A 15689-nucleotide genomic window follows, 5' to 3' on the forward strand; every position below is an offset into this window, starting at 1 on the left:
CCAGCATGGTCCCTATAATAATAAGGCAGAATAGTTGAAACTGGAGCAGCAGCACAGTCAGGTGGACTGGGGACAGCAAGGAGTCATCATGTCAGGTATTCCTGGGGCATGGTCCTAGGGCTCAGGTCTGGAGCAGCAGCACAGCCAGGTGGACTGGGGACAGCAAGGAGTCATCATGTCAGGTAGTCCTGGGGCATGGTCCTAGGGCTCAGGTCCTCCGAGAGAGAGAAAGAGAGAAGGAGAGAATTAGAGAACGCACACTTAGATTCACACAGGACACCGAATAGGACAGGAGAAGTACTCCAGATATAACAAACTGACCCCAGCCCCCCGACACATAAACTACTGCAGCATAAATACTGGAGGCTGAGACAGGAGGGGTCAGGAGACACTGTGGCCCACTCCGAGGACACCCCCGGACAGGGCCAAACAGGAAGGATATAACCCCACCCACTTTGCCAAAGCACAGCCCCCACACCACTAGAGGGATATCTTCAACCACCAACTTACCATCCTGAGACAAGGCTGAGTATAGCCCACAAAGACCTCCGCCACGGCACAACTTAAGGGGGGGGGGGGCGCCAACCCAGACAGGATGACCACATCAGTGACTCAACCCACTCAGGTGACGCACCTCCTCCAGGGACGGCATGAGAGAGCCCCAGTAAAGCCAGTGACTCAGCCCCTGTAATAGGGTTAGAGGCAGAGAATCCCAGTGGAAAGAGGGGAACCGGCCAGGCAGAGACAGCAAGGGTGGTTCGTTGCTCCAGAGCCTTTCCGTTCACCCTCCCACTCCTGGGCCAGACTACACTCAATCATATGACCCACTGAAGAGATGAGTCTTCAGTAGAGACTTAAAGGTTGAGACCGAGTTTGCATCTCTGACATGGGTAGGCAGACCGTTCCATAAAAATGGAGCTCTATAGGAGAAAGCCCTGCCTCCAGCTGTTTGCTTAAAAATTCTAGGGACAATTAGGAGGCCTGCGTCTTGTGACCGTAGCGTACGTGTAGGTATGTACGGCAGGACCAAATCAGAGAGATAGATAGGAGCAAGCCCATGTAATGCTTTGTAGGTTAGCAGTAAAACCTTGAAATCAGCCCTTGCTTTGACAGGAAGCCAGTGTAGAGAGGCTAGCACTGGAGTAATATGATCAAATTTTTTGGTTCTAGTCAGGATTCTAGCAGCCGTATTTAGCACTAACTGAAGTTTATTTAGTGCTTTATCCGGGTAGCCGGAAAGTAGAGCATTGCAGTAGTCTAACCTGGAAGTGACAAAAGCATGGATTAATTTTTCTGCATCATTTTTGGACAGAAAGTTCCTGATTTTTGCAATGTTACGTAGATGGAAAAAAGCTGTCCTTGAAATGGTCTTGATATGTTCTTCAAAAGAGAGATCAGGGTCCAGAGTAACGCCGAGGTCCTTCACAGTTTTATTTGAGACGACTGTACAACCATTAAGATTAATTGTCAGATTCAACAGAAGATCTCTTTGTTTCTTGGGACCTAGAACAAGCATCTCTGTTTTGTCCGAGTTTAAAAGTAGAAAGTTTGCAGCCATCCACTTCCTTATGTCTGAAACACATTCTTCTAGCAAGGGCAATTTTGGGGCTTCACCATGTTTAATTGAAATGTACAGCTGTGTGTCATCTGCATAGCAGTGAAAGTTAACATTATGTTTTCGAATAACATCCCCAAGAGGTAAAATATATAGTGAAAACAATAGTGGTCCTAAAACGGAACCTTGAGGAACACCGAAATTTACAGTTGATTTGTCAGAGGACAGACCATTCACAGAGACAAACTGATATATGTTATAACCATATATTGCTACCACTGCATCACGACTCAGGCTATGACCCAGATACAGACACAGGAAGCAGACTGTACAGTTGTCAGATAATTTACTGTAAACACGGGGCAGGCAAAGGGCAGTTCGAATACAGGCAGGAGTTTGTGATCAGGTCAGAGTCAGGCAGGTACAGGATGGCAGACAGGCTCGGGGTCAGGACAGGCAGAGGTTCGTAATTAGGTCAGAGTCAGACAGGTACAGGACAGCAGGCAGGCTCGGGGTCAGGACAGGCAGAGGTTCGTAATTAGCTCAGAGTCAGGCAGGCACAGGATGGCAGGCAGGCAGGCTCGGGGTCAGGGCAGGCAGAGGTTCGTAATTAGGTCAGAGTCAGACAGGTACAGGACAACAGGCAGGCTCGGGGTCAGGGCAGGCAGAATAGTCAGAAACGGGAAAACTAGCAAATAGAACATGATTAAAAAAGGAAGACAGAAAAGCACGTTGGTAAAACCTGACCAGACAAGATGACTGGCAACAGACAAACAGAGAACACAGGTATAAATATACAGGATAGTGGGAAGATGGGCAACACCTGGATGGGTTACACCTGGAGGGAGGTGGAGACAAGCACAAGGACAGGTGAAACAAATCGGGGTGTGACAGCATCATCGAAGGTTTTATCAAAGTGAGTTTCAGAGATTGTCAGAATATGAATGTCATCTGTTACTAGCAAATGATTGATTTCATGAACCTTGTTTCTTAAGCTGCATATGTTAACGTGAGCTATTTTTAAACCCTTTTCTGGGATTCTTGATAGTTTAACTTGCTTTACTGGGAAGCTTAGCAGAGGTAGACATGCTTGGGTTATTTATGTTACTGCAGGGTGAGCTGCACACAGTGGACTTCCTACTAGGACACACCACCTCAGTGCTAACAGTATAAATGGTTCATAGGCATATGATTGCTGCATACAATAGCTGTAGGATCAGCAGAGCCATTCAGGGCAGTAAGAGGGACATAAATTAGGTTACTTATATTGTCTTCCAACGCCCCTGGGATAATGTACATTTGCTTAAGCATTATGACAACTCTGCGACACAATGGTAGGGATTAGCTGAGCTGGGCTTGGGTCATTGATAAGTAATTGTGTCAACACAGCCTTACAATGCTGTGAAAGGATCCAGGCCTGCTGAACCGTTCAATGCCACCATTTAGGGAAGGCAAAGGGACAGATATTATGGGGCGTTTGTTGGTGACAAGTAGTGACCCAATCAGTTCTTTAAAATCCATCTTCAGCTGTTCTGAGCTGCCTTTCAAAATGCCATTTGACCCCACATGAACAATGACAGTATCATTCCCTGACACACAGCCTCGGGAAGCAACCTGATGATGTCCTGAACTTTGACCCCACATGAACCATGACAGCATCATTCCCTGACACACAGCCTCGGGAAGCAACCTGGTGATATCCTGAACTTTTGCCCCAGGAAAACACAAAGTCATTGCCCCAGGTTTAGATATATGCCTCAACATCGAACCTATCACAACAGCCCGGAATGATCCAGCATCTGCCGTGTCTCAAAGCAGACTGTGAGGCCAGAGCCAAAGAACTCACCTGAGAGGAGGGCTGTGTTCAGGCCTCAACAGCCAAAGGGACAGAGCTCTGATCCAGAGAGCACGGCCCAGGGGAAGGGGGCCGCGGTGGTCCAGGCTGTGCCCAGGCAGTTTATTGACTAGGACAGGGAGAGGTAGCTGAAGGGGCATCCACAGCCATGGAGGGAACACCCAAAGAGAGCGTTGAATGAGTTCAGCTCTTGGTAGCCTGGCTCGGTTGTTGGTATCCAAGTATTAAAGCGTGCGGGGTTGAAAGTTGAATGAAGAAAGTTGAGCGAGAAAAAAACTAAGATGTTCGTGTTAAATGTGTTAAATGCAGAGTTTTGGTTAAATGGTTATTAAAAGTAAAAAAATGAAAAGTTAGGCAGGTAGTCAAGTCACAACAAACAGCAATACGACAATGTAATGAGGAGAATATTTCAGAAACGTTACAATAGTGTGTTAACTTTGGTGTCCTCAATAAACCTGCACTTTCGAAAAGCGCATTTCCCTGCATGGAGAAAAATACACGGAACAAAAATATAAAACGCAACATGTAAAGTGTTGGTCCCACGTTTCATGAGCTGAAATAAAAGATCCCAGACCTTTTCCAGACGCACAAAAAAGATTATTCGCTCAAATTGTGTGCAGAAATGTGTTTCCATCCCTGTTAGTGAGCATTTCTCCTTTGCCAAGATAATCCATCCACCTGACAGGTGTGATATATCAAGAAGCTGATTAAGCATCATGGTCATTACATAGGTGCACCTTATGCTGGGGACAATAAAAGGCCACTATAAAATATGCAACACAATGCCATAGATGTCTCAAGTTTTGAGGGAGTGTACAATTGGCACGCTGACTGTAGGAATGTGCACCAGAGCTGTTGCCAAAGAATGTAATATTAATTTCTCTACCATAAGCCGTATGCCACATGTAACCACGCCAGCCCAGGACCTCCAAATCCGATTTCTTCACCTGCGGGATCGTCTGAGAACAGCCACCGAGACAGCTGATGAATCTGTGGGTTTGTACAACTGAATAACTTCTGCACAAACTGTCAGAGAGCGTCTTAGGGAAGCTCATCTGTGTGCTCGTCGTCCTCACCAGTCGTAACTGAGTTCAGTGGGAAAATACTCCCCTTCAATGGCCACTGGCACACTGGAAAAGTGTGCTCCTCACCGGTTTCAATTGTACCAGGCAGATGGCAGCGTGTATGGCGTCATGTGGGTGAGCGGTTTACTGATGTCAACGTTGTGAACAGAGTGCCCCATGGTGGCGGTGGGGTTATGGTATGGGCAGGCATAAGCTACAGACAACGAACACAATTTAATTTTATCGGTGGCAATTTGAATGCACAGAGATACCGTGAGGAGATCTTGAGGCCAATTGTCGTGCCTATAATCTACCGCCATCACCTCATGTTTCAGCATGATAATGCACGGCCCCATGTTGCAAGGGTCTGTACACAATTCCTGGAGGCTGAAAATGTCCCAGTTCTTTCATGGCCTCCATACTCGCCAGACATGTTACCCATTGAGCATGTTTGGGATGCTTTGGATCGACGTGTACGACAGCGTGTTCCAGTTCCCACCAATATCCAGCAACTTCGCACAGCCAACTCTATGCGAAGGAGATGTGTCGAGCTGCATGAGGCAAATGGTGGTCACTCCAGATACTGACTGTTTTTCTGATCCACGCCCCTACCTTTCTTTAAGGTGTCTGTGACCAACCGATGCATATCTGTATTCCCAGTCATGTGAAATCCATAGATTAGGGCCTTAGTTATTTATTTCAATTGATTGATGTCCTTCTATGAACTCAGTAAACATGTTTGAAATGGTTGCATGTTGTGTTAATATCTTTGTTCAGTGTACATGCATACATATGAAATGTATAACAGTTGATCTGTCCCAAACCAGTTAGCTTAGTCCCAGTTATATGATCTGAAACAAGTCTTCCCAAGGTGCAGACAGGAACAATGTTTTTTTTTAGTGCAGATTTGATTGAACTGCTAAACCTAGCCCTGGTTGAACAGTCTGAACCCTGCGCTCACTATTGTTGTGAGGTGAAACAATACCCCTTTCAGTTCAACATCTAGTTTGATTTACATTTCATTGAGTTAATTCAACATGAAATCAACAAATAATTTTTACCAAGTCATTGGATTTAAAACATTTTTAAAAGGACATATTTCCCAAATTCCTTTACATTGATGACTTTTTGCAAATCGAATCAGTTTTCCACAACGTCATCACATTGCATTTTTCTGTTGAAATGATGTGGAAAAACATTGATTCAACCAGTTTGTGATTATGGGGTAGTGAGTGCAGCAGTCCTTAGAAAACCTCCCAGGGAAGTCCCAGAAGGCCCCAAAGCAGATGCCCTGGTCTCCTGGCTCTGAGGGCATAGTGCCAGCTGTCGGACCATCACACAAAGGGCTCACTGGGACCCGAGCCAGGGGGTGCCGAGCACCTGCCAACACAATACACAGCTAAGCCAGGGGGTGCCGAGCACCTGCCAACACAATACACAGCCAAGCCAGGGGGTTTCAAGCACCTGCCAACACAATACACAGCCAAGCCAGGGGGTGCCAAGCACCTGCCAACACAATACACAGCCAAGCCAGGGGGTGCCAAGCACCTGCCAACACAATACACAGCCAAGCCAGGGGGTGCCAAGCACCTGCCAACACAATACACAGCCAAGCCAGGGGGTGCCAAGCCAGGGGGTGCCAAGCACCTGCCAACACAATACACAGCCAAGCCAGGGTTTTCAAGCACCTGCCAACACAATACACAGCCAAGCCAGGGGGTGCCAAGCACCTGCCAACACAAAACACAGCCAAGCCAGGGGTTTCAAGCACCTGCCAACACAATACACAGCCATGCCAGGGGGTGCCAAGCCAGGGGGTGCCAAGCACCTGCCAACACAATACACAGCCAAGCCAGGGGGGTGCCAAGCACCTGCCAACACAATACACAACCAAGCCAGGGGGGTGCCAAGCACCTGCCAACACAATACACAGCCAAGCCAGGGGGTGCCAAGCCAGGGGGTGCCAAGCACCTGCCAACACAATACACAGCCAAGCCAGGGGGTGCCAAGCACCTGCCAACACAATACACAGCCAAGCCAGGGGGTGCCAAGCCAGGGGGTGCCAAGCACCTGCCAACACAATACACAGCCAAGCCAGGGGGTGCCAATCACCTGCCAACACAATACACAGCCAGGCCAGGGGGTGCCAAGCACCTGCCAACACAATACACAGCCAAGCCAACGGGTGCCAAGCCAGGGGGTGCCAAGCACCTGCCAACACAATACACAGCCAAGCCAGGGGGTGCTAAGCACCTGCCAATACAATACACAGCCAAGCCAGGGGGTGCCAAGCCAGGGGGAAAGGAGGGAGCACATATTGTTACACTATATTCGCATGACAAATAAAATGATCAATGTCGGTCTTGGAGGGCAGAATCCCTTCTGGTTTACATTCTCTCCTTTTAATAAGGGACTGATTCAGACCAGGGACACCAGACGAGTGCAATTAACTACCAGGCAGAAACAAACAGTTTTTCAACCCTTCAGAACCGTAATTGAACAGCCCTGGCTTGGAACAAGCATCCCCAGGAGAGGGCATATTTTGGATCAGAGAGGATGGATAACTGTCATAAACAGTCAGCCAAAATAGCGTTCCACATGACAAACATTTTTTTGGGGGTTCAAATCAAAATGGCTGCAGTCAATTGCATTCACATATAACAACATAGTATATGTGGTCCTCTGTGGCGCAGTTGATAAAGGAAGGCACTTGCTACTCTAGGGTTGTGGGTTCGATTCCCGCTGGGGCCACCTTTATGGAAAATGTAAGCGTGCATGATTGTAAGTTGCTTTTAAATAAAAGTCGTCAGCTAATTGGCACATCATCCTTCAAATAATCACACGTAGTTTCTATCTAACAACTGTGTGTCTGAGCTGACTAATGAAAGAAAAAGCAGCAGAAATTATGTTGTACTCTAGTCCTATTAAGCAGTTTGGACTGGAATTGACTTGAGTGTCTGCTACAATTATCTTTGAGTTGACTAGCAGGCCGAAGAATTCGACCCCTCCTATAGTCAGTGATCATCCAGCACCACTTAATGTGTGTGTGTGTGTGTGTGTGTGGCAGGGCTCTAATGCCCTGATATGAGATTTCCACAGAGAACGACTGCAGTGTAACCCATTCTGCATGCTCCATCTACTCACATCAGGGCATTAGAGCCACTAGCAGGTCTCCCACACAGACACACACCAAGATTATTATAGTGTTTATATTATACATGTATCTTGAATTCAGTTTAGTTTCAGTTAGTTTTTTAGACCTGATTTGCTATTGTTTGTTTAGTTGAAGTTGTATACAGATATTTATATTTTGTTTTAATATTATTTAAGGCTCTATTCAATCCGTATTGCTCGAGATCCGTTGTATAGTGCGATTGGCAATTAAAAGCGGAGACTGCATTCACGGTAAACACTGCATATGTCGGCTCAATCGGTAATTACCTTTATATTTTAATGCGGATCTTCCACGATACTTCGGCGACACGGATTGAATCCAGCCCCTTAGTTTCAGTTTTAGGCCACTTTCACATATCCCCTTATGATCCAGATACTGGAGCGTTTGGTAGCGGGTCCAAGATCCAGGACCAGATTACCAGGTATTGTGACTCGCGTGGAACTTTTGTGCCCGTTGTAAACAATCTCACGAACGTCATGTAGAATGTGCGTCTTGCTAATCGCACCCTGAAACTGTTTTGTGAAAGCAAAACGTATTCTGTTGAATTCTCACAAACACTCCAGGAACTAAACCAGGGTAGTGACTTTCATATATATAAATGCCCTTAGTTTTAGTGTTTAGGTTAAAGAAAACATGCGTGGGACGCAAGGAGCCTTTTGGGTTGTATATTGATTTGATTCCCACCGGGGGCAGTATGAAGATGTATACACCCACTTACTGTACGTCGTTCTGGATAAGAGTGTCTGCTAAATTACTCAAATATAAATGTAAAATGTAATATGTTTTGTGGATGTCACTTTTTGCAACAGGGGGTTAGGAATACATAAGGAGATGGGTCAGGCCGTAGGTTAGCCCTTATTATGACTATGCAAATTGACGTTTATTGTCACGAGTCTTGCCGTGGAGGCAGAACTGACCGATTTCCCCGTAGATAGGCCAGCTGCAAAGTTAAAACTGGCTAAATTGTATAAAAAAAAATGTTTTTTAAAGATTTTTGTTCCTAATTTGAGGTTAGGGTTAGGCATTAGGGTTAGCAGTGTGATTAAGGTTGGGTTGAAAATCAAATTCACTCGGCAGAGCTGCCACCAGAACAAGACCCCATCATGAAAAGCTTGTAACTTGCTCATTCCACATCCCTTTGATTAAAAATGCATCCTTGATTGATATACAGCTCTGCACACCTTGAACGCTAAACTCAAAAGTATAAAAACAGTAAAGTACACACACTAAAGCGTACAAAAACATGTTTAGACACAACTGCAAAGTGGAAGGAGTAGGGCTTTCAAGGAGTTGGTCTGATGTTCTGATGTGATGTCATCGGCCTCCATCTTGCTTGAAGAACAATAGAGGAGCAATAGAGGACAAAATAGCTATTGTGTAATACCACAATGCAGGATTGCAGTTCATCATGTCTTCTATGGTACCTTCCATCCTCCTGTAGTTCATCATGTCTTCTATGGTACCTTCCATCCTCCTGTAGTTCATCATGTAATGTATAGTACCTTCCATCTTCCTGTAGTTCATCATGTCCTGTATAGTACCTTCCATCTTCCTATAGTTCATCATGTCCTCTATGGTACCTTCCATCTTCCTGTAGTTCATCATGTCCTCTATGGTACCTTCCATCTTCCTGTAGTTCATCATGTCCTGTATAGTACCTTCCATCCTCCTGTAGTTCATCATGTCCTGTATAGTACCTTCCATCTTCCTGTAGTTCATCATGTCCTCTATGGTACCTTCCATCTTCCTGTAGTTCATCATGTCCTCTATGGTACCTTCCATCTTCCTGTAGTTCATCATGTCCTCTATAGTACCTTCCATCTTCCTGTAGTTCATCATGTCCTCTATAGTACCTTCCATCTTCCTGTAGTTCATCATGTCCTGTATAGTACCTTCCATCTTCCTGTAGTTCATCATGTCCTGTATAGTACCTTCCATCTTCCTGTAGTTCATCATGTCCTGTATAGTACCTTCCATCTTCCTGTAGTTCATCATGTCCTGTATAGTACCTTCCATCTTCCTGTAGTTCATCATGTCCTGTATAGTACCTTCCATCTTCCTGTAGTTCATCATGTCCTGTATAGTACCTTCCATCTTCCTGTACTTCATCTGAAACTAGTGTTTATTTTATAGCAGATGGTAGTTGTTTCTCATTAATCGTAATGCAGTCTTATTAATTAATGGATTATCAGACACTCAAATATAAAGGCATACACACAACTAATACACTCAGTGTTCATAGCTAAACTCACGACAATGGAAAATCCCACACACTCAGTGTGCATAGCTAAACTCACGACAATGGAAAATCCCACACACTCAGTGTGCATAGCTAAACTCACGACAATGGAAAATCACACATGTATTTGAAAAACCATTTAGACATCATTGTAAAACACTCTGATGATGTAAGGTTTTTTTCTTTAAGGTCAATAATGATGCCTAATGAATATGCTCTGCGTGTGATTTTTTCATCTCCTAATAGACAAATGAATTGGCAAATTAGTCAGGATTTACCAGCTAATTGATGTATTGTAGGTTTTCCATCAGATGCATAAAGCGATTTATCTAAAAATGTAGATCTCATTGTGTTTCATTACGGACAGCTGGAGTTTCATATTTTGAGCTGCTCGTTGCCTTAGTAACCTCTTGTTTGTTTCATTTGTGAATGAGTACACTGTATGTTAAAGGGATAGTTCACTCAAAACTATATATTTTTTTTTATTAGTCCGCTGTTAATACAATCCCATAAAAGTGTGTCAGCAGTGAAGTTTTCAAGAAATAAGTCGACTCATTTCAGATTATACCATTATTGAAGACTGCAGTTTTTATGTTTGGTTTTCATTGATTGAGAACTAGAATGAGTAATGGCTTGTGGCAGGGCTGTTGATCAATTAGACATTTATGACATTCTAACTAATTTCCTCAGAGCTGGCTAGACGTTGTCATGCAGATGCTACCTCAGAGCTGGCCAGACGTTGTCATGCAGATGCTACCTCAGAGTTGGCCAGACGTTGTCATGCAGATGCTACCTCAGAGTTGGCTAGATGTTGTCATGCAGATTCTACCTCAGAGCTGGCTAGATGTTGTCATGCAGATTCTACCTCAGAGCTGGCTAGATGTTGTCATGCAGATTCTACCTCAGAGCTGGCTAGATGTTGTCATGCAGATGCTACCTCAGAGCTGGCCAGATGTTGTCATGCAGATTCTACCTCAGAGCTGGCTAGATGTTGTCATGCAGATTCTACCTCAGAGCTGGCCAGATGTTGTCATGCAGATTCTACCTCAGAGCTGGCTAGATGTTGTCATGCAGATTCTACCTCAGAGCTGGCCAGACGTTGTCATGCAGATGCTACCTCAGAGCTTGACAGACGTTGTCATGCAGATGCTACCTCAGAGCTTGACAGACGTTGTCATGCAGATGCTAACTCAAAGTTGGCCAGATGTTGTCATGGGTTCTTTCCAAACAAACTGGATCCTAGCCTTCTAAAGGATAAAAAATATACCTAGTGTACGTATCCCTATTACCAGGTTCTCTCTCTCTGTCCTCTCTATAGGCTATCTTCCATCAACCCCCCTGCCCATTCCCCTCCAAGAAAAAGGAGTCAGTTGCAGAGTGGAGGAAAACACAAGACTGTGAAAGAAAACAAGAAAACGTCAAAAGACTCATCTTGAAGGAGGGAGAGAAACACAAACTGGGCGAGAGGAGGGGCTGCCTCAGCCATGGGCAAACAGAACAGCAAGCTACGGCCGGAGGTGTTGAATGACCTGCGCGAGAACACAGAGTTCACTGATCACGAGCTCCAGGAGTGGTACAGAGGCTTCCTAAAAGACTGCCCCACGGGCCACCTGACTGTGGATGAGTTCAAGAAGATCTATGCCAACTTCTTCCCGTACGGGGACGCCTCCAAATTTTCCGAGCACGTCTTCCGCACGTTCGACACCAACGCAGACGGGACGATAGACTTCAGGGAGTTCATCATTGCGCTGAGCGTAACGTCACGAGGCAAGCTGGAGCAGAAGCTCAAGTGGGCCTTCAGCATGTACGACCTGGATGGGAACGGATACATCAGCCGCGCGGAGATGCTGGAGATCGTACAGGTTAGTCTCAATCTATCTTCCACCGATGTATCGTAACATCCGGTCGTGATTGGGTGTCCCGTAAGGCGGCGCACAATTGGCCCACCATCGTCCGGGTTTGGTCTGGGGTAGGCCGTCGTTGTAAATACGAATTTAAAATTTGTTATAAAATCAACACAAGGACCAATGGATTATAGAAATGAGTAAAGTTTGTGGAAGCTAATAGACTGAAGTGTCAAAACACAGCATCTATCACATAGTAAGTAGACAGTGCTAATCAGTGTATCCCTCATTTATCCACCGTGAAGCTACAATCTGCAGTTGCTACATACATTTTTGGAATTACAGGGCATTCGGAAAGTAGTCAGACCTCATCTTTTCCCCGTTTTGTTACGTTACAGCCTTAAAAAAATAATTAAATCATTTTTTTCCCTTCATCAATCCACACACAATACCCCATAATGTCAAAGCAAAAACAGATTTTTAGACATTTTTTCTAATTGTGTAAAATTTCAAAAATGCAAATATCATTTTAACATAAGTATTCAGACACTTTACTCAGTACTTTGCTGAAGCACCTTTGATAGCGATTACAGCCTTCTTAGGGATGCTTGGCACACCTGTAGTTGGGGTGTTCCTCTCATTCTTCTCTGCAGATCCTCTCAAGCTCTGTCAGGTTGGATGGGGAGTGTAGCTGGATAGCTATTTTCAGGTCTCTCCAGAGATGTTCGATCGGTTTCAAATCCAGGCTCTGGCTGGGCCACTCAAGGACATTCACAGACCTGTCCCGAAGCCACTCCTGTATTGTCTTGGCTGTGTGCTTAGGGTCATTGTCCTGTTGGAAGATGAACCTTCGCCCCAGTCTGAGGTCCTCAGAGCTCTGGAGCAGATTTTCATCAAGGATCTCTCTGTACTTTGCTCCGTTCATCTTTCCCTCGATCCTGACTATCCCGTAAAACATCCCCACAGTATGATGCTTCCACCACCGTGCTTCACCATAGAGATGATGGCAAGTTTCCTCCAGATGTGACGCTTGGCATTTAGGCCAAAGAGTTCAGTCTTGGTTTTATCAGACCAGAGAATGTTGTTTCTCATGGTCTGAGAGTCCTTTAGGTGCCTTTGACAAACTCCAAGTGGGCTGAGGAGTGGCTTCTGTCTGGCCACTCAAACATAAAAGCCTGATTGGTGGAGCGGTGCACAGATGGTTTTCCTTCTGAGAGATTTTCCCATCTCCATAGAGGAACTCGGGAGCTCTGTCAGAGTAGTACCATTGGGTTCTTGGTCACCTCCCTGATCAAGGCCCTTCTCCTCCGATTGCTCAGTTTGGCTGGGCAGCCAGCTAAAGGAAGAGTCTTTAGTGGTTCCAATCTTCTTCTATTTAAGAATGATGGAGGCCACTGTGTTCTTGGGGACCTTAAATGCTGCAGAAATGTTTTGGCACCCTTCCCAAGATCTCTGCCTGTCTCGGAGCTCTACGGACAATTCCTTCGACCTCATGGCTTAGTTTTTGCTCTGCACTTTCAACTGTGGGACCTTATATAGACAGGGGTTTGCCTATCCAAATCATGTCCAATCAATTGAATTCACCACAGGTTGATTCCAATCAAGTTGTAGAAACATCTCAAGGATGATCAATGGAAACAGGATGCACCTGAGCTCAATTTCGAGTCTCATAACAAAGGGTCAGAATACTTATGTCAAGAAGGTATTTCTGTTTTTTGTTGTAATAAATGTGATACAAATTCTAAACAACATGTGTGTAGATTGATGAGGGAAACATTTAATACATTTTAGAATAAGGCTGTAAAGTAACAATGTTTAGGGAAATGAATTGGTCTGAATACTTTCCGAATGCACTGTAGCTACGAACCTCTTAGTGTAACTGTTAAGGTGTTGGCTTGACAGACGCTGGATCAGGGGTTGAGTCCCAGTCGGGGCTTCCCCCAGAATTCACTACATTGGTTTTCAGAAGTCGGATGGTGCCCTAGAGGCCATCCAAGAGACGTGTACACGTGAGGGAGTTGGTATAGTAAGTGGGGACACACTCTCCTGAAGGAAGGAGGTAGTGTTGCAACCATAGATCCATTTCCTGTAGTCTAGTGGCCTCATGGGTGGAATGCTATTGTTCTTTTTCATAATTAATAAACATTTTTAAAAAATAACCCACCGAAAATCCGGTGTTTCACTATCAAACAGTTTTGTTATATTTCAGTCTTCTGTGATGTGTAAAAAGTGCAATATTGGGACGCAAACTCAAAAGGTAATATATTTCATCTCCATATCTGTATTGGTACAGGTGTGTTCTTGTTTTTAAGCCCATAACCGTGTGTGAAGTGTATTCATTTGTTTCAAAGTGGATTTGTTTTAAGACTACCAAGAAACACTCTGTGTGATCCTGATTTAGCCCACCACAATAAAAAGGTTAAGCCAACATCTAGCGAGCTCGTCAAGAGGTCATATGATGCAAAATGCATCATACTGTGAAACTTTCTGTATTTTGAAAGTTCTAAATCTTGACACCTTGATCACTGACATGTAAAACAGTTTGGGACTGAATCAATAGAGGACTAATGAAACAAATACCAAAATAGTTATTTTGTGGATTTTACCTTTAACTGACCCACATTATTTACTACAACCTCTGAGCATGTTGGAGAGGATCAGCAACGTGAGATATACTGTACAGTCGTGGCCAAACGTTTTAAAGATGATACAAATATTAATTTTCACAAAGTCTGCTGCCTCAGTTTGTATGATGGCAATTTGCATATACTCCAGAATGTTATGAAGAGTGATCAGATTAATTGCAAAGTCCCTCTTTGCCATGCAAATGAACTGAATCCCCCAAAACCATTTCCACTGCATTTCAGCCCTGCCACAAAAGGACCAGCTGACATCATGTCAGTGATTCTCTCGTTAACACAGGTGTGAGTGTTGACGAGGACAAGGCTGGAGATCACTCTGTCATGCTGATTGAGTTCGAATAACAGACTGGAAGCTTGAAAAGGAGGATGGTGCTTGGAATCATTGTTCTTCCTCTGTCAACCATGGTTACCTGCAAGGAAACAAGTGCCGTCATCATTGCTTTGCACAAAAAGGGCTTCACAGGCAAGGATATTGCTGCCAGTAAGATTGCACCTAAATCAACCATTTATTGGATCATCAAGAACTTCAAGGAGAGCGGTTCAATTGTTGTGAAGAAGGCTTCAGGGTGCCCAAGAAAGTCCAGCAAGTGCCAGGACCGTCTCCTAAAGTTGATTCAGCTGCGGGGTACCACCAGTACAGAGCTTGCTCAGGAATGGCAGCAGGCAGGTGTGAGTGCATCTGCAAGACTTTTGGAGGATGGCCTGGTGTCAATTACAGAACATTTCCTAGAATCTTCTGCCTGCAGCAACAGTAGTGGATAACGCTAGAAACACCGGTAAAATCACAGTGCCTCAAAAAGTGCATCATAAACCACGGCTCCAACTCATGAGCTTGTCGTACCCCAACTGTCGTACCCCATCAGAACCCAAAATAGAATCTTGTTTTACTACAATGTTTATAAACAATATAAATGTAAACAAACACTGTATAGCTTATAAAAAAATGGTTAAAACTATAGTTTTCAGTCAGTCCTGGCATCCTTAGCTCTATATGAATTTTAGGGGTTATATGTATACATTCCTCAGCTTTTTAAGAAAACAGAGGCGGGGTGCCTGCATTGTTATTGTTTCAATTAAGGATTCTAGCTTTAACTATCTACTCCTATGGTCCTCTCTCTATTCATCAATGTGCCATCTCCCTAGGCCATCTACAAAATGGTGTCCTCGGTCATGAAGATGCCAGAAGACGAGTCCACACCTGAGAAGAGGACAGACAAGATCTTCAGACAGATGGACTCAAACAACGACGGTGAGGAACCCAGCATGGGATTCGTGCCAAATGGCACCCTATTCCACAAATACAGGGAATAGGGAA

General features: G+C 44.7%; 1 protein-coding gene across 2 annotated transcripts in view; it reads left to right on the forward strand.

Moving 5' to 3' along the window:
• LOC110498234 (hippocalcin-like protein 1) overlaps positions 1–15689 on the forward strand; it is a 33334-nt gene that overhangs the window by 15299 nt on the left and 2346 nt on the right. Inside the window, exons 1-3 of one of the 2 annotated variants that reach the window (XM_036955263.2) lie at positions 7586–8070; positions 11207–11750; positions 15518–15623. In XM_036955263.2, coding sequence (XP_036811158.1) covers positions 11373–11750; positions 15518–15623 — 484 coding nt within the window. In that variant the 5' untranslated portion in view covers positions 7586–8070; positions 11207–11372. Of the gene's footprint in view, positions 1–7585; positions 8071–11206; positions 11751–15517; positions 15624–15689 lie in introns of those variants that run through there. The other variant, XM_036955262.2, reaches the window with a different exon arrangement.

The sequence above is a fragment of the Oncorhynchus mykiss genome, chromosome 19 (assembly GCF_057628025.1).
Source record: "Oncorhynchus mykiss isolate SJ-2025 chromosome 19, ASM5762802v1, whole genome shotgun sequence".
Classification (NCBI taxonomy): Eukaryota; Metazoa; Chordata; class Actinopteri; order Salmoniformes; family Salmonidae; genus Oncorhynchus; species Oncorhynchus mykiss.